The following is a 23109-nucleotide window of genomic DNA, read 5'->3' on the forward strand; positions in this document are numbered from 1 at the left end:
TGAGCACAGAACTTCAGGGACTTCCTCCTGCTACCCCAGGGTGGAAGGCAGAGGAGGTGGGTGGGATGGGGGAGTGGGAGCCTCCTGCCCCATCCTGGAGAGGGCTTGGGCCTGGGCAGGCAGGCCCTGGATGCCTGCCACGGAGGTGGAAGGGTCCTGGCACCACCAAGACCCTCTCCTCTCAGGCCCCAGCCCAATGGTGGCTGAAAACAGTCCTTGGGCACAAAAGAGTCTGACACAGCCAACGAGTCGGCACCATTTTTTTATAAAAAACGCATAGTATCATTTTTTCACTCTTTTAAAATCACATTCAAAAATCGGCAAAGAAACGCCCCAGGGAGTGAGCAGATGGGAGAGGAGGGTGAGCCAACCCAGTCCCTGGGGAAGAGGGCGCGATACCACACATGGCAGCGCGACTGGCACAAGGGGGCATGCGGCAGACGAGGTGGCGCCCTGTGGGTAGTGGCACTGACGGGACATGGGGCTGGGAGCTAGGCAGTCCAGGGGGTACACGGACCGGCCTGGGGTGGCGAGGTCTGGCCCCCCTGGTCCCTCTCGCTGCGCTGCCCAGCCCACCAGGCTAGCCCCTGGGCAGACAAAGCCTTGCCCAGGCTGGGGGCAAGGGGACCTCGGGGCCAGGCGAGGCCACTGTGGCACGACCCGTAGTTGCCTTTCTGTGGTCCCTGAGCCCGGGTGCTTGGGGTGAGAGGAAGAGTGGGCTGCGGTGACAGTGACCCCTGCTGCCAACGCCACCCTCCCGGCCGAGCCCCACAGTGTCCAGGGAGGGTGGGAATGGAGACAACCAGTGATGAAGGGGTGCTTCCCGAGTGAGGGTGCAGGAGACCGGGTCACTGTGGGAGGCCCTGGGGCCGGGAGACAATGGGCTCCTCCTCCATCAACTGGCTGGAGGCAAGACAGTGCAGGGCTCTGTCCGTTGCAGGAGGGGCCCAGGTGGGAAAATTCAGGTAGTTTTCCTGCGCTGCGGCCTCCCTGGGATGGGGACGCTGGGCCACCCGGCTGGGCCACAGGCCCAAGCACAGCCCTCGGGGCTCGAGGTGGCGCTATCCCCAGGAAGGGGCAGGGCCTGCTGGGGGCTGCTGCTCTCCCCCCACAGGAAGACACTGGGAGTGGGCAACCCTGCGGGGTCAGGGCTGGTGGCTGGACAGTGGCTGGGTTGGTGGCAGCAGGAACCAAGGCAAGCGGGCCCCTCCCTGGGGGCGGGGGCCACAGGAAATCACAATAATTACAAAATAAAACCTTTTCCGCTTTGCGGGGAAACAAATAATAAAAATTCAACAAAATAAATTAGAGGCTTATAAAAGGCGGCGGGCAGGGGTCAGAGGCCGTTGGCGCTGCCGCGCTGCACCACCGGCACCTTGCTGAGCCCCACCACGGGCGAGCAGGCCTTGTTCTTCATCTTGGGCACTCGCTGCACCAGCTGCTGGGCCTCGCGGTAGGCGTCCCGCAGCTCCTTCTTCCACTGCACCAGCTCCGGGTCGCTCTGCATATGGCCTAGGTCAGGTGGGGCCTGGGTGCCTCGAAGGCCACTCAGTCCCAATGCCACCCCTGCCTGCCAACCCCCACACCCCACTCACATCGCACTGTAGAACGAACTGTTTCCCACCGCGGATCTTGAGAAGGAGGCACTTCCGCTCCTTGATCTGAGTCTCCTCCACAGACTGGATCTCCTCCATGGTCAGCAGGCTCTGCTGCACGGTGAGAGGGCGGCGAGGGCAGTGAGGCGGAGGCCAGACCCAGGCGGCCCCAGCCCCGTGGCTCCTGCCCCCTCTTACCGGAGCCTCGCCCTCGCCCCGCCACTCTAGCCGGTTGGGGAACAGATAGAAGTACCGCCGCTGCCACTGGGTCAGGAAGGGGTTGCCCATCTTGGACATGTAGCCGTGCATGATGCAGTCCTTGCCCAGGGCGTAGTCTGCACAGAGAGCAAGAGAGGCCCCGCCCAGGTTGGAGCCCTGGCTCGGCGCTCCCTGGCTGTGCCCTTGGCCGGGTGGGCTCCTGAAACCCGTGCCTGCTTTTCCTCTCTCAGGCGGGCAATGGGCACCCGCGGTCCCTCACCTTCCTCATGGCCTAGCTGCTTGTTTTTGGTTTTCTTGCGAGTCTCCATTCGGTCTGTCTCAGCGTTGATGGTGTCGAAGACGGTCTCTGCCACCTCCTGCTGCCACCGCTCAGAGATGGTGAGGGGGAAGTTGCGGTAGAGCTCCTGGTCGCTGTCCAGTAACTGCAGCACGGGGACGCAGGCAGGGATATCCATCACCGCAGGCCGGCCCGGCCCCAGGGCGAAGGGCAGGGTGACCGGGCCCACCCCAGGGACATCTGGAAAGGAGAAGCCCGAGGCCCACCAGCAGAAAGGGCCTGCTGAAGGGTCTCACAGGGGCAAAGAAGGGACGAAGATACCCTGGGGCTGGGCTCAGGTGCAAGGCCAGGAGGGTCCAATACCTTGATTCCTTTTGTGTCCTCCTCATCAAAGGAGCCGATGTCGAAGGCATCAGCCGCGTTCACCTCCCCGCGTGGGGGGATCAGTGGGGGAGGGTACTGTCAGAACAGGGGCTGGGGATCAGCATGGGGCAGGGGCTGCAAGGTGCCCTGCCGGCCCTGGCCCTGCTGTTACCTTCTGCAAGAAGACCATCTGCCAGTCCAGGGAGTGGAAGAAAGGGCTCTCCTTCACCTCCTGGGCCCTGTGGGGAGATGCAGGTCATTCCAGCCAGGCCTATGTCTGGGCGTGGGGCAGGTGGCCCCAGCTAACTTCTGGTTCAGCCACTTTCTGGGTCTGTGACCTTGGGCAAGCTCCTTAAACCTGAGCCTGTTTCCTCATCTCTAGAGTGGGGAGAACAGCAGTTCCCACATTGTAGGGCTGTCGTGTTTTAATACTGTAAATCTTACAACATTATGCCTGGCACTTAGTAAATGTTGAATAAACACAAAAAGCTGCTGTCATTATCATCACCATCTTTGTTACAAGAGCCCCTCCGGAAGCCAGTCCCCAGCAGCTGCAACCCCTAAGACACTGGACACTGAGCTGGCTGTGCCCCACCCTGTGAGTTCCTCATAGGACGCTGCTTCCGGTGATGGGACACAGCCCTTATCGTCAGGGGGGCACAGGCAGAGGCCTGAGCAGGCTGGTCCAGCAGCCCTCTGCATAGGCCTGGATACTGCAGCATGCCCGAGTTCCCAGGGTCTAGCCGGAACGCCAGGCCTGAGACAGGGGCCCTGGCCACACTCACCCTCGGCCCAGGCAGCCAAGTCTCCGGTGGACATCCCTCTGCAGGAGCCCCTCCAGCAAGGAACGCAGCTCAGGGGAGAAGGAGTCAGGCAGCTCCACAGCCTGCAGGAAGGAGGGGTGAGGCATTCGCAGGGCCCGAGGAAAAGCCCCTGGCTCCCAGCAGAGGGGCAAACAGGGCCCAGCTTCCTAACCCACCCTAGCAACCACGTTTGCTCTGACAACACAGGGAGGAGGAAGCTACATGGCAGTAGGCCAGAGCGGGGACGAGTGGCCTGCGATCATTGCTACTGAGAACCAAGAGTCCCTGACCCTGATACCCACGGGAGACTCTGCCCCACTGCAGTCAGTCCCCCACGGGCTCCACCCAGCACCCCCACGCAGCAACCCCATTCTCACCATTGTCAACGTCATGCGGTCAATCTCGTGCTTGTCTTTGGTCTTGTGCTGCCGGAAGGGACTGTGCCTGGGCAAGAGAGACCAAAGGCCGAGGTCAGAGGACAGGAATAGGGAAACTGAGGCAGGCAGCATCAGTGATCCTTGTCCAAAGTCAGGTACGCTGCCGTTCCTGACACCCAGGCAGCTATGGGCCCCTCCCCTGCCTCCTCCCTGGAGCGGAAGGAGCTGCTCCGTCGGGTCCTACCCGCCTGCTCGGGGTGACCCACTCACCCCCGCAGCAGCTTGAAGAGCATGCAGCCCAGGGAGAACCAGTCGGCACTGCTGTCGTAGGCCACGCCCTTCTGCAGCACCTCGGGAGCCATGTACCCGTGGGTGCCCCTGGACAAGCGAAGAGGCCATGAGTAGGTTTGGCAGAGGGTTAGGGAAGAGCAGGTGGGGGCTGGGGCACTCACACGCTGGCATGGGGCTTCTTCTTGGAGAAGTCGCAGGCCAGGCCCAGGTCTGAGATGCGCACATGACCATGCTCGTCCAGCAGGATGTTGGCCGGCTGAGGAGGAATCCCAGTAAGCTGCCCCTGGGGTGGCTCAGGACAATGCCCAGCCAGGCAAGATGCCGGCGGAATCACTGCCTTTAGAGCAGTTTTTCAGCCGCCGATCCACCAGAAAGTTTGTGACAGCCCACAAAAGAGCTAACCACACTGATGTATGAAGACAACACCATCTATGGTCGTTGGGTCTATGTTCACACATCAGGTACTTAACTCTAACAAAGATCGTTACTGGTCTGCACACCAGCGGCTGAAAACCACTACTAGAGGATTATGGGTGTTCAGACAACAGGCCCCGGACAGGGTCTTCCCCTCAATCACAACCCGAACCCAGAAAATGGCCTGGTGGGCGGGAGGGGGCAGCAGGAAGGGGCAGCAAGCCCTGTCCCAGGAACACTGCAGCCATGGCCCGGTGGCCAGGTGCACTGCGAGGAGGGACAGGCCGGCAGCTGACCTTCAGGTCCCTGTAGACAACGAAGCGGTTGTGCATGTGCTCCAGGCCCAGGATGATCTCAGCTGCGTAGAAGCGCATGTCGGCCTCGGAGAAGACCCCGTGCTGGGAGAGGTGGTAGTGCAGGTCCCCACCTGAGGGAGGTGGCACTCAGCTCCCGGCTCTGGGCCCCACCCCCAGCTCCTTGGTCCACCCAGAGCCGGGCCACGCACTCACCATTCATGAGATCTAGGATGAAGCTGAGCTTGTCCGGTGTGTGGAATGCATACGACATGCAGACAATGAACGGGCAGTCCTGGGAGGGGACAGGACAGGAAGTCAGGACAGGCTGCCCAAGGGCCCGAAGCCAAAGGCCGCTCCAGGGCCAGCTCACCCCAGTGCTGACGAGGGACAGCATGATGCGCTCGTTCAGGGCCAGAGTCTCCCCCTGCTTCATCTTGATACGCTTTTTGTCCAGACACTTCATGGCATACCTGGGGCGGGGGGGCAGCGAGTCAGTCCAGGGGCCACTGTGCTGCCTAGTGCAGAGCTGTTGCCGGACCCAGGGGGGGGGAGGCCTCAAGCTCTTTTGGGGAAGACTGGACAACATGACAAGCTCATGACACACCGAGACAGAAAGAGTGCAGGAGAAGGTGCTGCTGGGCTGGAGCTCCGTGGCTCAGGGGTGTAACGGTGCAAAGGCCGGGGAGGAAGACAGTGGCGTGGAGTGAACAGCAAGCATTTATCCCTTTGCAGAGACCTGCCCATTCAGGAACCTGCCACCTGGCTCCTGAGGCCCCCGTACCTCTCCCACAGACGCCCATGCCTTCAGAGCACCCCCAGGAGCCCGCTTTTCCCTCAGGCATCCCACCCACTGCCAGCTGAGTGGGAGCTCACATCTTGCCCGTGTCGGCCTTCCGGCACCCATAGACCTCGCCAAAGCCCCCTCGACCGATGATGCGGTGCACGCTGAAGTCGTTCATGGTCAGCTGCGGGGTGGCAACAACTGTGGTGACCGCATGCCACCAGGGACCCTTACCAGGGCTGCCCTCAGCACATGCCTGCCTGCCTGAGCCACCGCCATGGGAAGCCTGGTGCCTCCAAGCCACCACACTGGGGTTGAAGGGCAGAATGCCTGATCTCCTCAGCCCTGGCCAAGCCCTGGGGCCTGGCTCCCACACCCAGAGGCAGATTAAGGTTGGTTGAGGCCCTGGGCACAGAAGAAAATATTGGGCCCTTTTCATTAGAAAAAAATGTCAAGCTGGGGTTTTGCGGGGCCCTTCAGAAGTCGGGGCCCAGGGCGCGTCCGCCGTGAAATCCACCTCTGCCCACAGCCACGCAGCCCACTCACGTGAATGTTCAGCTCCACATTCTTCCACTGGCAAAACCGTGTGAATTTATCGCTGGAAGAGAAGAACCCAGGCTCAGATGAGCCTCAGAAAGTAAACGGAATGATGCTGGGTGCAAGCCTGCCCCACCCTGCCTGTCCCTGGGGTCTTCAGCCTCAGTGTCCTTCTCCAGGACCGGGATTGCCCAGGAACACTGCCATCCCGCACTGGCCCGGTGGGACCTGGCCACCTAAGTTTGGGGTCCAGCTGCAATCAGATAAGCTTAGGAAAGAGGTCTTCCAGCCTCACTCGGACTCCTTGCTACCATATTGTTGACAACGCTCATCTCATCCCTGCTTGCATATCTCTAGTGACATAGCACTCACTCCCTGGGAAGCTCCCACTCCATGGCTGGGGAGTTGAGACCCTAAAGAAGATGCTCCTTACATCAACTCCCACCCACCAGGTAGGCTCTGGGCATGTGGGCAGAGGACAGGGGGGTACAATGTGTCCTCTTGTGTCTGCCCCGACCACCACCCAATGCTTCTCGGCCCAGATAGGTCCAGAAAGATGCTAGCCAATCCGTGAGAGGGAACAGCTTATATGTGATTCCTTGGTCCGTGCAGAATCACATGGGGCAGGCATGGCGGTGGGAAGGGTGGGGTGGGACTATGGAGCAGATGGAGACCCACCCTGCTGAAACTCTCGGGAGGAGTCCCTGCATGGGGGTAGCGAGGGCCCAGGTGCCCCTGCCCAGGCCAGAGCAGGCTGGCTTCTCCCTTCTACACCAGCCACACCCTCCTCAGGATGCCCCTCCTCCCCACCCCGCATGAAACCTGCTCTTACCTCTCAATGAACTTCTGGAACACATCCCCTCGGAGATTCTGACAAATTTCCTCGATGTAGGGCTGAGGGAGGAAGGCAGAGGTTGGTGGCAGTGCCAGAGTGGGAGCTGCCTGGGCTCCCTGGCCCGGCCGGAGGTGACCCCAGTGGAGAGGCAGCAGGGAACAGGCTCAGCACACACCTGGAAGAGGTCCGGAGGCACCTGCCTCTTCACCAGGTGTCCTTGGACGTGCTCAGTGGCACTTTTGGAGAAGGGCTGGGGAAGACAGAGGTGGCTGTGAGCTCTCCACAGGGCCCTTGCATCTTCCCATTGCCCGGGGCGCTGGAGGCCAGCAGGCAGGGCCGGGCACTCACGTGAGAGCAGGCCAGCAGCTCCTTCATGATGTAGGTGTCAAAGATCTCCCGGCTGCAACCTAGGCGCTCCTCCTCCGTTTCCAGCTTCTCATATTTCTTGATCTAGAGGACAAGATCCCCAAGAGTAACCTTTGCTCAGCAGTGCCTAGGGGTACCAGCATCAAGCATCTTTAGCTTCAACAAGGCAGCCCAATCTCGGCCCCCTTCTCCTTCTCCAGGCAGAGCAGAGGCTGGCCTTACCTCCTCGTAGAACTCCACCAAGGCCTTGGCCTCCTCCAGGTGTTTCAGGCAGAAGTCTCGGAAGAGCAGGTACCCTGAAAGCAAGCGTTGGGTCCCACTGAACCATACCACCTCAGAGGCCTTCCCATCAGGGAGGGCGGTGTGGGCTTGGGGCTCCTTGGCAAAAGTGAGCAAGGAGGCAGCAGAGGTGGTCTCTGCCCAGGCAAGGGCTGGACAAGATGGCCTCAAAGGCTGCCACCCACTAAAGATTCTTGGACTTGGGGTCAGGGTGCTGATATTTCTACCCCTCTCAGGATCTGCTTCCTCGGATGGGGGCTGGAAAGTGATGAGCATCATGATGAGGCAGAGGCCAGGCGGCTGGCTCAGGTACCTGGGCCTCCTGCCCTTTCAGGGCAGTCTGGGGACTGGCACCTCCTCCTAGAGGGCGACACCCCCGCCAGGTGGGCTATGCAGGTGTAGTGAGATCCACCGAGGCTAGGCCAGAACTGCGGCATGGAGAAGGCAGGCAGCCTCTGAGGGGACCATCCCGTCTCCCTGTACTTCACAAACCCCTCTACCATCTGACTGAGTCTCAGAAACAGGCAGAGGTCAGGTCCAACTGGGGAAACTGAGGCTCAGGGAGTCTGTCGGGAGGGTGTTACATAGAAGGCAGGAGAACTCAGGTCTCATCTACACAGTGGCAGGGTCTGGGAAGGCAGGTTGGGAAGTGGAGCCCTGAGGGCATGGGCCACTGGGGAAAGAAAGAGGTGAGACAGGGGGCACAAGGGCTCACAGAGGAGCCCAGACAGGCCTGGTCTCAGCCCTGTCCGGGAGCGAGGGCCTCAGGCCTGGCCCTAGGGCAGCCTTGGAGACCGATGGAAAAGTAAGGGTGGCCCCACGCCCTCCAGCACAACCCGGTGACCAGCTGGTACTGGGTAGTCTTCTGTGCCTCTTTGTGGGCACTGCTCCTACTGCCTGGGCACCTCTGCCAGAGAACACAGCTCTCTCTTCCGGCCAGGAGGCCTGGCCCTTCAATATGGTGCCTATAAGTAACTCGTGACAGCCCCGCCCAAGGTTTTTGCTGGCTCCTGACTGGTAGTCCCAGGTGAGGACACCAGCAGCTCCGAGGTAAAGCAGTGTGCCCTCGGTCACAGAGCACAGGCAGGGGACCCACGCTGTGCGCTTCCCCACACAGACTCCCGGAGCCTGATTCCACCAGGCCAGGCCACTCCCTTCTTGGAACTGACATCCTGTTCTCTGGAAAGCCAGATCGGAGCTGCGTGCCCCAGAGCCTGCCCCCAGACCCGCCCCGGCCGGCCAGCCCGCTGCGCGAAGGCCCGGTACCCACTCTCAGGCACAGGCGCTGGAGGAGGAGGAAAGGTGGCCCAGGCCCAAGCAGGTTGCTCGCAGAGGGCCCACAGGCGGGGCGGCCTGACCACAGTGAGCCAGGCGCCACAGGAAGAGCCCCGCCCCTTCCTGTCAGCTCTACCAACGGCCCGGAGCAGCTGTGCCTGCGCCAAGGGGAAGCTGCAACTCTCAAAAACAAAAACCCCAAAGGAGGAACTTCCCCGGTGGCCCTGGAAGACTGCTGGGCCCCCACCCCTTCACAGGGCTCCCCGGGCCGACAGCCAGGGGCTGGGAGGCACAGCGGGTCAGTGCCTGCTGTCACTCAGGGGCGGGCTGGCTGCCCTGCCCAAGTGGAGAGGAGGCCAAAGCCCCTGGGAGCCAGCCTCAGGGGCCGCCTGCCCCCACACCCCAGTTCCCGGGGCTGCCAGAGCCGCCACTGTACTCACCCAGTTTCTGGTAGAAGATCTTCTCAAAGGTCACCTCACCCCGGTCCTCCAGGTACTTCTGCATGACGCTGCGGATGCTGAAGGACAAAGGCCATGGTGACCTGGGGCCTGTGACACCTGTCAGGCCTCTTGGCCCTTCTCTGAAAGGTCACTGCTGGTCGGTGTCACGGCTCCCTCCAGGAAGGTGGCATCAGAGGGACCTGAGGAAGCCTATGCCCGCCCCCTAAGGCTCTGTCCCCAAAAGCTAGGGTGGCCAGCAGGTGGCTGCTCAGAAGTTTGGACCCAGTGCTGCCCCACGCTGGCTTTGGGGACTTGGCCAAAACTCAAAATCCAGGCCTCACCCACCAGCAGATGATGGATAATCAAAATGAAATGTGGCCTGTCCTTACAATGAAATATTCACTTTTTAAAAAAATTAAATTTATTGTGCCTGACCTGTGGTGGTACAGTGGATGGAATGTCGACCTCAAATGCCGAGGTCGCTGGTTCGAGGACCTGGGCTTATCCCATCAAGGCACGTATGAATCCCACTCCTCCCACCCCTTTTCTCTCTCTCTCTCTAAAAATCAATAAATGAAATCTTTAAGCCTGACCAGGCAGTGGTGCAGTGGATAGAGCATCAGACAGGGATGCGGAGGACCCAGGTTCGAGACCCCAATGTTGCCAGCTTGAGCAAGCGGTTACTCGGTCTGCCACAGTCAAGGCACATATGAGAAAGCAATCAATGAACAACTAAGGTGTCACAATGAAAAACTGATGATTGATGCTTCTCAACTCTCTCCGTTCCTGTCTGTCTGTCCTATCTATCCCTCTCTCTGACTTTCTCTGTCCCTGTAAAAAAAAAAAAAAATCTTTAAAACATTAAATTTAGTGGAGAGACATTGGTTAATAGGATCACATATGTTCCCAGTGTACATAATCTATTTATTGTATTGTGTTCCCACCACTCAAAGTCAAATCATCTTCCATCACCACGTACAGTGGTACCTTGAGATACAAACAGACCAAAATACAATTTTTTTAAAGATACGAGCTGCGACTCGGTCTGTATTTTTGTTTGAGATCCGAGCAAAATTCTGAGATATGAGTCGTGATTCGGGAAGCTGCCACTACTTGGCAAGTTGGCACATGGGTCCAGTGTTGGCAGTTTGATATACGAGTTGACTGACTTACAAGCTCGGTGACAGAACAAATTAAATTCATATCTCAAGGTACCACTGTAGTTGGCCCCCTTTACCCCTTACCCCTAACCCCCTTCCCTCAGGAAACCACCACAATGCTGTGTCTATGAGTTTTAGTTCTACATCCCACATATAAAAGAAATCATATGGTTTTCGGTTTTTTCTGACTTATTTCACTTAGCGTGATTTTCTCAAGGTCCATCCTTGTTGCAAAGCCTGCCTGTCATGATGTACATATATGTTACGTGGATGAACCCTGAAAGCATTATGCTAAGTGAAAAAAGATAGACATAAAAAGCCACATATTATATGAGTCCATTTACATGAAGCGTCCAGAATAGGCAACTCTCTGTGGGTTGTGTGGTGGGTGTCAGGGGCCGGGGAAGGAAAGGGGTGTGACTGCTAATGGTCTGGGGTCTCTTTCTGGGGTGATGGAGAATGTTCTGGAATCTGGTAGTGGTAAGGGCTGCACAACATAGTGAATGTACGATTTAAAATGATAAATTTTTTGTTGTATGAATTTTATCTCGATTTTTAAAAATCATTTTAAAAAAAGGCCTGGCCTGTGGTGACACAGTGGAGAAAGTGTCGACCTGGAATGCTGAGGTCGGTGGACTGAATGAAACCCTGAGCTTGCCTCATCAAGGCACACAGGACAAGCAATCAATGAACAACTAAAGTGAAGCAACTATGAGTTGATATTTCTCACTCTACCCACTCTCTCTCCCCTCTATAAAATCAATAAATAAAAATCTTTATTGTCTGACCAGGCGGTGGCGCAGTGGATAGAGCGTCAGACTAGGATGCAGAGGACCCAGGCTCGAGACCCCGAGTTCACCAGCTTGAGCGCGGGCTCATCTGGTTTGAGCGAAAGCTCACCAGCTTGGACCCAAGGTCGCTGGCTCCAGCAAGGGGTTACTCGGTCTGCTGAAGGCCCGCGTTCAAGGCACATATGAGAAAGCAATCAATGAACAAGTAAGGTGTTGCAACGTGCAATGAAAAACTAGTGATTGATGCTTCTCATCTCTCTCCGTTCCTATCTGTCTGTCCCTCTCTCTGACTCACTCTCTGTCTCTGTAAAAAATAAATAAATAAATAGATAGAGAACTAAATAAATAAATAAATAAATAAATAAAACAAAAAATCTTTATTAAAAACAACAGTTAAGCCTGACTGGTAGTGATACAGAGGATAGAGCGTAGACCTGGGGCACTGAGGATCCATGTTCAAAACCCCAAGTTCACAGGCTTGAGCACGGGATCAACCGGCTTGAGTGTGGGATCACAGACATGATCCCATAGTTGCTGGCTTGTGCCCAAAGGTCACTGGCTTGAAGCCCAAGGTCACTGCCTTGGGCAAGGGGTCACTGGCTCAGCTGGAGCGCCCTGGTCAAAGCACATATGAGAAAGCAATCAATGAACAACTAAGGTGTCGCAACTATGAGTTGATGCTTCTCATCGTTCTCCCGTCCTCTCTGTCTGCTGTCCATCTCTCTTTCTCTGTCTGTCTCTCTCTTGCGAAAGAAAATAAAAAAGAACAGCAAAGCCTCAGTCCCCATATCCCTGATACCTACAGCAAGGGAGGAGGTGGCCACTCTGATACGACAACCCACCTCTACGCTCCTGCCTGTTTGTCTCATACCCAACACTGAGCACTGTCTGGGAAAGTGACATTGGACTATACTTCATGCCTCAGACACACCTTTCTGTCCCCTCTCCCCCTCTGCAGGGCCATTGACAGTCCAGCCCTGCGGGCCTGCCAGTCACAATGGCCAGCTGTGGGCACATCTGGTCCTCACTAGCCCAGGACCATGAGGAACACTCTGACCTTCCCATCCTAAAGACCATGGTGCTGGGTGGTCACACTAGTGGCAAAACTCACATGATCCTTAGGATATGTGGGGCCCCTAGCAGGCCACCAGCGAAGAGAATGCAGCTGGTAAGGGCTCGGATTGGAAAGTCCAGGCTCTGTGTCCATAGTTTTGTGTCCCTACGTCCCTCTTAGAACCCAGCATGGGGCCGTGGCCGCTGCGGTCTGCTGTACGTCACCTCCTGGAAGGCAAGATGCCGTGCACCCCTGCTCTCCAGGCAGGCCCTCCCAAGGCACAAGTCCTTGTTCTGCGACACCAGACAGTGTGGCAAGGCCTGAGCGGCACCATCCATTTCAATGAGACTCAGGAAGGGAAGAATGTTCTGGGCCATCGGGACAGGCTGCGTGGAGAAGGCGGAACTCTGGTGGGTTCCTCAAGTGCAAACAGGATGTCAGCAGGTGGTGAAGCCCAGGGCAGGGGGTGGGCTGAGGCCAGGCGGGACGGCCAGGCGGGGACGGGCAAGAAGCCATGGGGGGGGGAGGGTGCGGGGAAGACAACTCGGCAGAGGACACTTCGGAGGAAGCTTAGTCCAAGGCAGGGAGTGGGCAGACCCTCCACGGGGGCGCCCACTGGAGGAAGCACGGGCACCTGATAACATGGCCAGCAAGAAGGGAAAGAGGGGGAGGGGGAATGCATGCAGGGCAACACTAGAATCTACATAAACACAATAAATTAAAATCAGCCTGACCAGGCGTGGCGCAGTGGATAGAGCGTCGGACTGGGATGCGAAAGGACTCAGGTTCGAGACCCCGAGGTCGCCAGCTTGAGCACAGGCTCATCTGGCTTGAGCAAAAAGCTCACCAGCTTGGACCCGAGGTCGCTGGCTCCAGCAAGGAGTTACTCGGTTTGCTGAAGGCCCCCGGTCAAGGCACATATGAGAAAGCAATCAATGAACAACTAAGGTGCCGCAATGAAAAACTGATGATTGATGCTTCTCATCTCTCTCCGTTCCTGTCTGTCTGTCCCTATCTATCCCTCTCTCTGACTCTCTCTCTGTCCCTGAAAAATAAAATAAAATAAAATTTAAAAAAAAATTAAAATCAATTAAAAAAAAAGGGGAAAGAAACAGGACGGGTAGAAGGCTATGGCCGTCGAACGGACTAACGGACAGATGGATGGACAGGCGACAAGGCCCAGGCTTGAAAGAAGGGGCCTCCTGCCTTGTTCACTCGGCACTTCCCTTCTGAGACGGTCTGGGTGGGAGCGCTGGCCCCAGCCTTCCCAGGCCTTTGCTCACGTCTGAGCCACGCAAGAAAAGCTCGGGTGAGAACACGGGTGCACGCAGAGCTGACGTAGCGCAATCCCGCCTCCTTTCCCTCGGTTCCTGGGGACCTCCTCTGAAAACCATCTCCGACAGAAGGGTGCTGAGGACCAGGACGGCCCGCCAGCGAATCCAGCTGATAAGGGGAGAGGGCCCATCTGAGGGCCAGCGGCCTGGTGGCCCCTGCTACCCCTTCAAGCTGGTTATCCCTGGAAAAGCAGACACCCTGTACAATCTGCAGGCACACTTTCCCTTCTGGGCGCCACACACCAGCCTCTGTCAAGGACAGGTCTTTCTGGCCCCATGGGATTCACAGGGACTCAGGAGGGGAGGCCACGTCCCAAATCCCAACAGGCTTCCCTGGTAGCAAGAGCTTGGAAATTCCTAAGACACAGCCCTGCCTGGGGGACCAGAGGCCTCAGGGCAGTCTACACTGAAGCCTCAGGGCTCCCAGCTCTGTGAGGGACAAGCTGGAACCACCTGCTCAGATCCTGGGGAAGGGCCCAGCCCGAGGCAGCTGGGAGTTAGGGGCAGGAGCCCAGGAACCCCACAAGGGCCAAGCGTCTGGATTTGGTCCCCTCACAGGGACCAAGAAGGCAGGGCCCTCACCAGTCCCCGGCTCAGCTGTGGGCTCTCGGTGGTACCCCATTTCTACGAAAAGGGATAAAAAGAAGCAGTCAAGGGAAAATGTGTCACAAAATGTCTATCCTCCTTGGAGGCAGGCAGTGAGGCGGGGTTCTGGCGTGCTAGAGGGAATGCAGACGGCAGGCAGGACGACCCCACCATGGCCCCTGTGATCGTCACTGGGAAGCCCTCCCAAGCCCCAGACTCACTTCCTGGGAACCAGCAAGAATGGCTCCAGCTCTGCCGAGGAGACAAGAAGGGAATGCCCACCGGCTGCCAGGGAGCTGTCCCGCCATGTGACTCAGTGGCCCTGCACAGCGACTGAGAACCGGGCACAGCAAGGCCCCCACAGGGAATCACGCTAAGAGGGCCTGCCCACCGGAGAAAACAGGCCGCGGGCAGCAGAGCCCTCCCCGACCCCGTGGCTCTGCTGTGCCTCAGCCCAGGGACAGCAGAAAGCAGCCCGGCTCTGAGCCGCCTCGGTGGCCAGCCCCGCCCCCACCCCCAGAAGCCGGCATGGAGGCCACAGCATTCTTTCCAGCCCACAGCACTTCACTTTCTTCCTTAAAAAGAAAAAAATGTTTTCTAAATAAAATAAACACGTCCCCCCCCCAACCAAACACAAGGTCAGACTGGAGCAGAGCTCTTGAAGAGAAGGCCCCCAAAGCAAGAGCATCAGGGTTTCCTGCCCATTCCCACAGGGCTGGCACCTGGAGGAGCCAGCAGGTTAGAAAAATGTCACAGGGGATGCCCCCGCCAGGGTGGCAAGCACAGGCTGGCACGGAGGCGGTGACGGCCTCCTGGGCTGGGTCACCTTCGTCTCCAAACCCGCTCCCAGATACTTGCAGAGTCTAGAGGGACTAGGAGCCCAGAGCAGCATTCCTGCCCCCGCCCAAGTCAACAACCCAACAGCCAGGAGCCCGTGGCTCCCATAGCAACTTCGGGTTGTCAAGAGAGCAAGTGCCTGCACCTTCCTGACAGAAGAACCCTGAGGCTCCTGGTCCCTAGGGACCACCTCTGTTCTCATGGCTGGAGGGACGCCCAAGTCTGGGTTCCCAATGGCGCTCCCCACTTCCCCTCCCTGAAGGTCAGACCAAGTCACCAACTTTAAATGTCCAGTTTCCTTATTTGTAAAATGAGGATGTCAACAAAATGCTGAATTGTCACCACAGTGCTGGCCATTTCAAACCCCTGAGAGGCCATGGCAGAAGAACGCTAAGATGCTTGCCTCAGTGTCCCCCTCTTGGAGGGAGCCCACCTGCTGGGAACTCACAGCTTGAGACTCCTTCTGGACTGTGAGCATGAGCTACAGTCTTGTCTGGGTCTCTGTCCACACCTACCACACTCTCGGGGAGGGGGACCTGTGGCCAGGTGGCTCTCGACAGGTGAGCCCTGACCGGGGCCAGGTGTACAGTCTGAGCCGACACGGGGCAGCAGTGCTGCTCTGCTCCCAGACCAGCCCCATGCACGCATGCTGCTCAGCCCGGGGGCCCTGGCCAGAGCCCGGTTCCTGCCCTGCCAAGTGTCAAAGGCCCTGCGGTGGAAGGCCCACCCCATCGTGGCAGGGAGCTGCCTGGCACTGCCACCTGCAGCCAGGGCTGTTCACACCGGTTCCAGCTGCTCCAAGGAGCAGGCCCAGCCTGACACGGGCAGGGGGGGGGGCATTTCCTCCTTCTCAGCCCAGAGAGTGGGTTGGGGTGACAGGACGGCAGGTGGGGAGAGGGTGAGAACTTCCGGTACTTGCTGGCACCACGTGGCTCACAAGAATAGCAAAGGCCCCTGCTCTGTGGCACAGTGGCCTGGTGGGCTGGTCTGGGCCCTCATCAGCGACTCCTGCTCAGGGTCATAGATGGTACCTTATGTGGACTAGGCGGGTCTGCAGGGGTCAGAGATAAACACATCGATTTTGATGGTGAAGAAATTAAGGCTGAAAGAAGCTGTTCCCAGAGTCCCACACAGTGTTAGCAGCAAGAAAATGTCCAACCCTCCCTGAGAAAGGGTATCCCACCAGGCAGGAGTCTCCCCTTAACCACTGTGGAAGAGTGGGGTGCAGGGTCTCAGGGCAGCCCAGCTCATGACCTGGCTACCTTCCCTTCTAACCCCTGCCAGTGGCTATGGGCAGCAGGTGGCATCTCTCCTGGGAGCCCATCCAGTTAGGGACAGCTCTGGCTGGTATGTGGCCGGCCAGGAACCATAGTTTTTGTGTTCTTGTGTGACAAGGATGACAGAGCCTTGAGATCCCAAGATATCCTGACCTGCAGTGGCGCAGCAGATAGAGCATCAACCCAGAATGCTGAGGCTGCTGGTTGGAAACCCCAGGCTTGCCGGGACAAGGCACATACAAGAAGCAGCTATGAGTTGATGCTTCCTGCTCCTCCCCCACCCCACCTTTCTCTCCCTTTCTCTCTCTCCTCTCTCTAAAAATCAATAAAATCTTCAAAAAAAATAAATAAATAATCCCAGGACAACGCAAGCTGGCATGCGGGCCAGGGACTGGCAGGTCTGGGGCAGCCACACTGGAACTGCCATGCTCTGGGAGGTGACAGTTAACAAGCCTCGGAGCGGAGACCGAGGCACTCCACTGTGGCATTTCCAGGAAACCTGGCACCGTGGCAGCAGCGGTAGGAGGAAGTCCCCTGGGGCTTCTTATTAATATTTCTCAATGACTCTCCCTGGGGCTGACAATGTCCTCAGAGCTTGAGGATGGGGCATATTTCAAATGGAAAAGCCCAACCCAAAAGGCCAACTGTGGAGCAAGCCCAGCTGGGGAGGAGAAAACGACAGCTACCGGCACCGCACAAGCAAGCCCACTGTGTCGGCAGCAACCCAGGCTCCCTATGGCATGGTGGCACAAAGTGGCTCCCTGTGGGATGTGCGGGAAGAGGCACTCTGGTGGCCTTGTCACATGTCACAGCTTCTACATGAATATGACACAAGCACCACACCCTGCAATTCACTGCCATCATGTTAGAATGCACCAAGAACAAAACAAACTTCCAGGCTCTGTGCCCCAAGGTCCCCAGGAAGGGGCTGTTCCACTCCCTGAACCCAGGATGGCTCCAGAGTCATAGAGCTGCCCACTCAGAGAACAAAGCTGCTCACACCAGGAAATCCGCTCTGAACCGCTGCTCTTCTGCCTGTGTAGACACTACCCTCCGCAGTAAGCAAAAGCACGTTGTTGTTTTAGAAAAAGCTGCTGCAGTGGGATAAAGCGTCGACCTGGAACACTGAGGTCGCCGGTTCGAAACCTTGGGCTTGCCCGGTCAAGGCACATATGGGGGTCGAAGCTTCCTGCTCCTCCCCCTTCTCTCTCTCTCTGTCTCTCTCTCTCACTCCTCTCTCTCTAAAAAATCAATAAATAAAATATATTAAAAAAAAAGAAAAAGCTGCTGCCAAACACTTCAGTTTTAGTATCTCCTGTTTGAAATAGTTTAGCGATAACTTGAGCATAACTCCATCTTATTTTTTTTAATTTGACTTTTTCTTGGGGGGAAGGGAGAGAGAGGGAGAGAGAGAGAAAGAGAGATCTATGCTCCACTTTATTGGCTGATTTTTGTATGTTCCCTGACAGGATCAAACTCACAACCTTGGCATATCAGGATGACTGCTCTAACCAACTGAGCTACCTGGCCAGGGTATACCTCTGTCTTTTGTGATGAGCCGAGGACACGATCCCCTGGGGCTACCTGAGAGTGGGGAGGGCCACAGGAAGAAAAGGCAGCTGTGACAAAGGCTGTGCATTCCCTAAAGACTCTGTTGGCCTCAAGGCTTCTCGAACCCCCGACCCCAAGCACTCAGCTCCTCTGCAAAGCTGACCTGGGCACTGGCCCGGGGCCGGAGGAAATGCCGGCTGCACAGTGTGCCTGCATCTGACATCAACAGGAACTTACTACTAGATCTCGGTCATGTGTTAACAGGGTGCATTACTCCTGGGCTGACACGAGTCCCAGCCTGTGATGCTCACGTTCCCTCCAATCCCTTGGTAAACAGGCAGGTGAACAACTTCATGGCAAAACGTGAAAGCCAGTGCTCAGGAAAGGAGCGCAGATGGGAAAAGGCAGCCCAGAGACCCATTCCTGGGGAGTGCAGGGCCTTCAGTGGCCCCGAGGGAGCAATGCCAATAGCAGCATCTCATCTTCAGGGGCAGGAGGAGGGAGAGCACTGCTCTGCTCCCGGGGTGGAAAGTTCTGGATTAGGAAGAAAGGCTGGTGATGAAGCAGTGGAGGGCGGAGGGGAGGAAACCTTCCCTCGCACCCCTTCCCCTACACAAATCCAGAGCAGGAAGTTCTGGAGGCCACCAGTTCAGAGGAACGGAGCAGCAGCAGAGGAAGAGTGGCGGGCCTGGGAGACAGGGCAGCCGGAGAGGGCAGGAAGGCGGAAATCCACGGGGGAGGGACCAGGAAAAGGCTGAGAAAACGAGGCAGCTGCAAGAGGCACCCGGCTCTGAGAGTCTGCTGCTGGGGCTGCCGCTGTCACCAGGGAGGGCAGGGGCATCTCCCAGGACTGCCCAGGCGGAGCTCCTCAGCCAGGAGCCCAGGGATTAATTATCCGGGGCCTCCATGGTCACATTAAGCAAATGACGATAATTATAGGACGGCTGCCGCTGCCGGAAAGGGAGGCAGCAGCTCCTTTGAGGAGGGGTGCAGACCATGACCCGAGAGGTCTGTGAGGAGCTAAAGGAGCAGCCTCCCGTTTCACCGAGATGGAAACTGAGGTGGCTCAGCGAGGATAAGGAACATGCCCGGGTCCCACAAGAGCTGGTACTGTAGCAGGATTAGAAGCCGAGTCTCATCTTCCAACTACACGCGGCTTCCTGACATGAGAAGGTGGAGAAATGGGTCTGTTTTCTCGGTTTCTATAGGATGACAGAGGGGAGGCCCCTATGCCAACTCAAAGCGGCCCTGTGCCCAACAGCCCTGAGAATTCAGAGCTGTGACGACAGACCCAGAGCCCAGCCAAGCCGCGGACTGGGCACCAGCCATGTGGAGGCTGCCAAGATGGACCACCAAAGATGGGAGAACTCCAAATGGCACCTTGTCATAGACAAAGCAGAGCTTTTCTCCTGAACCCTGACCGTGTCGGGAGGACATGGCCTCAGGCGTGGAGATGCACCCCTAGGCAGTAAGTGTGCCAGGGCAGCCAACGGGAGGGGCTGGGTCTAGTGAACTAGGGCAGCTGATGGTTCTGGGGACCGCCCTGCGGCTTCCAGGCCACTCCCCAGCCCCACATTCCCCAGAGAAGGGGTGCCTGCCGCGGGGGCAGAGCTGTTGTGGGGTGTATGCAGGAAAGGACCCATAGCCGGCCAAGCACCGAGTTCAGAGTCCAGCTCCCCACATAACCAGTCTCTCCCTCTCTCTGAGCCTCAGGCTCTTCAATTATTAAATGAGAGAATGGCACCTGCTGTGCCCGCTTCCCACAGTTATGAAAAGGATAAAATGGGAGTAAAAAGCTCTTTGCAAACTGGGAAATGCCAGGCAAAGATACCGTCTTAATGACCTTCCAAAGCAGGCGGCATTTGACCCACTAGGTGTAGGAAGCACAAAGCAAAAGCTGGCATGTCCTCTGATGCAGGAGGCCTGGATTCCCTGGAGCAGCCCAAGGCCGCAGCACAGAACAGCTCTGGCCCTTCCCTGGCCTCAGCTCACTGATGCACATTGCTTAGAGCCTCTAGTCCACCTCACAGATGTGGGCAACGTGCCCGACATCGTGCTGCCAGATGGTGACCCTCTACGAAAACCATGACACCTGGCTCTCGGTCTCCTGCTGTGCCCCTAAAAATCACAGCCAACCCGGTTTCAGACACCACACAGTGCTGATCATTCTTGTGCAGCTACTACACGCAAGGCATGGCCTTGCCAACTTTGCAGGTTGGTTTTTGGATCAACTGAGATGACAGGTGTCAAAATAAATAATAAGTTATTATAATTTCCACCATTATTCCTATCACCATCGTCACTACCACAGATGGTAAAGGGGACAGGAAAAGAGGAACATCTCATTTCTTAGGGTGCTAACACCTGCAGAGCCAACTCAGTCTGAGGCCCCATAAGGAGCAATGTATTCTGGGGAGAGAGTACCCAAAGGCAGAGTTGTAGAAAAGGCCCCGCCTCACCCTGTAGGAGGGTCTCCAGGTCCCAGCCACCAAGGAGGGCTGTTGCAAGCCCAAGAAGCTGACTGCCCCATTTCCTCCCCCATGGCTTTGTCATTTCTGAACTCGTTTTTGTTCTAACTGTCACTGCTCCCTGGACAGCCCCCGGCTGACAGTCAATATGGTTCCTGTTTTGAGAAATCCGATTGCAAATGTCTAGAAAAAAAAAGGGCCCTAACGGCCCTTTCAAAACGCACACCAATTTTCCTCTCCCAGCCCCGGTGTTCAGTCAATCTGAAACCCAGTGAACAGGGCCCAGAGGAAGACGCCGGAGACTATATGGAACCCGCTGCAGCTATGGGCCCCACTTCAAAGACGCAGGACACTGCAGTCACAACCTTATTTCACACCTTCCACATTTCACAGATGACAAAATCGAGGCCCAGAACCAAAAAGGGACTTGCCCAAAGTCACATGATAAGACCATGAGGGCTAGGCCAGCCCCAGGCTCCTGGGCTGGCCAGAACCAGCATGCCAACTCTCAGGCAGGTATGGAGGAGTTGCTAGGACTGGCCGGGCCAGGAGGAATCGCAGTGGGCCCATGGCTTTCACAGATGTGGGATGGTCAGGCCCTGGTTCAAGCCAGGGTGGTGTTAGAAATGTAGAACTAGAAGCCGGAAGCCCTGAGCTGGGGCCAGGGACCCCCCTGGGTTACCTGTGACACAGGGCAAGCCACTCACCTCTGGGGTTTCAACTTTCCCACCTGTTCCATGGGCCCAGACCACACCAGTCCTACCTGCCCATGGGTGGCCATGAGGCTCAAACAATGGGAAAATACTCTAGAAGCCATAAAATGCTGGACAAGTCTTGGCTATTGTCGGTATCCTGTATAATGCTGCACTTACATCCTGTACGCACAGTTTAAACTTTGGTATCAGGTGCAATGACATCAGTTGTCTCACAGAGAGGTGGCAGCCGTGGTCCAGCTGCTGCAGGGGTGCTGGGATGTGTCCCCCAGCAAGCAGCACCACAGGGCACCCTGTGCAGGGCCCACCAGAGGAAGGCGAGAAGAGAAGAGCGGTGGCTGCCTCCTCCCCGGGGATGGGGCACACACCACACCCTGCTCGCTGCCACCCTGGCCCCCAGCACTCTCAAACCCCATCCCAAGCCAGTGACCCAGCAGAGGGTGAGGAAGACTTTTGTTTCCCCCAAACCTCACGCAAGTGTCAGGCAGAAGGGGCTGAGACGGAGAGAAGGAACCCCAAGGGGAGATGAGCTGGGAGTAGGGGCAGCAGAAGGATGGGCGCTATAGTCGGGCCAGATAGATGGTGGGAGACAGAGGAGGGGATTGCAGAGGGACCAAGCGCTGCCTGGAGGAGTAGGAGGAAGGGGGCACGGGCTCCTGGGGGAGGAGGCAGAGACGAGGGCCAGGCAGAGTGCATGAAGGGGCTGGGAGGCCGTGTGGGGTAGGGGGCAAGGCGCCGGTGGTGGAGCCGCGGGGACCGGAGAGCTCTGGCGTCGGGGTGCTCCGGGTTCAGGTGCACAGGGCCTGCGGCGCAGGGGCTGGGTCGGCGCTGCTGGCCCCGGAGTGGTGGCTGGGGTGGCAGGGGTCAGCGGGCAGCGCCCAGGCGGCCTGGGGCCCGCGGGGTCCGGGCTGCAGGGAGAGGGGTCGGGGCCGGCGGCCGCCTCACCTGGGCTCGGGCAGCACGATCCTCTTGCTGGCGCGCGCTGCCGGCGTGGCCTTGCTCTTCTCCATGGCCATCAGGTAGCTCACGTCGGCCAGCACCGCCTCCAGGTCCGCCATCTTGGCGGCGGCGGCGGCCTCTCCCGCCGCTCGGCTCCGCTCTGCTCCGCGCGCTCGGCCCGGCCCGGCCCGGCCGCTCCGGCCGCCTAGGGCGCCGCCGCCCGCCCGGCCCCGCTCGGCGCCCGCGGCTTCGCTCGCCGCGGCTCACAGGCGGCGCCGCCCCATGGCGCCGGCTCGGGCCCGGCCCCGGCTCGCTTCGCTCCCGCCGGGACTGCAATCGGGCCGCCGCCGCCGCCGCCGCCGCCACCGCCCGCGTCCCGGAGCCGCAGCCGCCTCCGGCCCCGCCTGCCGCGCACAGCGCCAGCGAGCCCGCGAGGGGCCGAGCGGGCGGGCGGCGGCGCCCCCTGGAGGCCGCGCGGGCTGCACCCGGCCTGACCCTGGCGGCCACCCAGACCCCGTCTCAAGACCCGTCCCGGACCTCAGCCCCTGGGGGGAGCCACCTCCCTGACCCCATACCTGCCACTCACAACTTGAACCCCAATCCGATCACAGCTCGCACCCCAAACTCTGCGATAGACCATTTCTCTGACCCAAGACTTGGTCCCAGGGACTTGGTCTCAGACCCTAACTCTAATCCCTGACTCCCTGATCTTGGACGCAATTCACAATCTGACACCAGACCTGGATAACATTGTGACCCCAGACTCCAAACAGGATCCTAGACCCAGACTTTGGAGTCAGACCCAGACCTCAGACTCTGACCATGACCTTGGTTCACAGCAACTCCATGCCCAGACCCTGACATTGACCCTAGATGTCAGGTCCCCAACAGGACCGCACATCTAGATTTTGGACCATGACCTCAAACACTCTTCACAGTCTCCATCTCATCCTGGTTACTGACCCCCAACCTTGATTCCAACCCCAGACCCAGAGCACTATCATGAGCTGAACCCTGGCAGAGCCCAGATCTGGTCCCAGACCAGACCAGGATATGAGACTCGACACTAAGAAGGTCTGGACACAAACCCAGGACCAGGACATCCAACCAGGACTTAGAAGCCTTAACAGGTCACCATCAACCTGGGACCTGACAACTGTAGTGGCTTACCCCATCCCTAATCCCTACCCTTCCTGTTCTAGACCCAATTCTGGCCCTAGGACTCCCACTCAGGACCAACAACACTGCACCA

The 23109-nt window shown here is 58.0% G+C and overlaps 1 protein-coding gene across 1 annotated transcript; it reads right to left on the reverse strand.

The window, feature by feature from the left end:
* Positions 1–246: 246 nt before the first annotated feature.
* On the reverse strand, positions 247–22271 carry GRK2 (G protein-coupled receptor kinase 2). Its single transcript, XM_066344595.1, has 21 exons — positions 21864–22271; positions 9149–9225; positions 7377–7450; positions 7137–7238; positions 6964–7038; positions 6786–6847; positions 5963–6014; positions 5509–5600; positions 5006–5105; positions 4849–4927; positions 4636–4766; positions 4087–4181; positions 3905–4012; positions 3635–3701; positions 3240–3340; positions 2627–2693; positions 2455–2550; positions 2074–2236; positions 1794–1930; positions 1596–1709; positions 247–1501 (listed from the first exon to the last, which is right to left on the reverse strand). The coding sequence occupies exons 1-21, from the start codon at positions 21974–21976 to the stop codon at positions 1337–1339; spliced, it is 2070 nt and encodes a 689-aa protein (XP_066200692.1). The 5' UTR covers positions 21977–22271; the 3' UTR covers positions 247–1336.
* Between the last annotated feature and the right edge of the window lie 838 nt (positions 22272–23109).

This window comes from Saccopteryx leptura, chromosome 1 (assembly GCF_036850995.1).
Source record: "Saccopteryx leptura isolate mSacLep1 chromosome 1, mSacLep1_pri_phased_curated, whole genome shotgun sequence".
Taxonomy (NCBI): domain Eukaryota; kingdom Metazoa; phylum Chordata; class Mammalia; order Chiroptera; family Emballonuridae; genus Saccopteryx; species Saccopteryx leptura.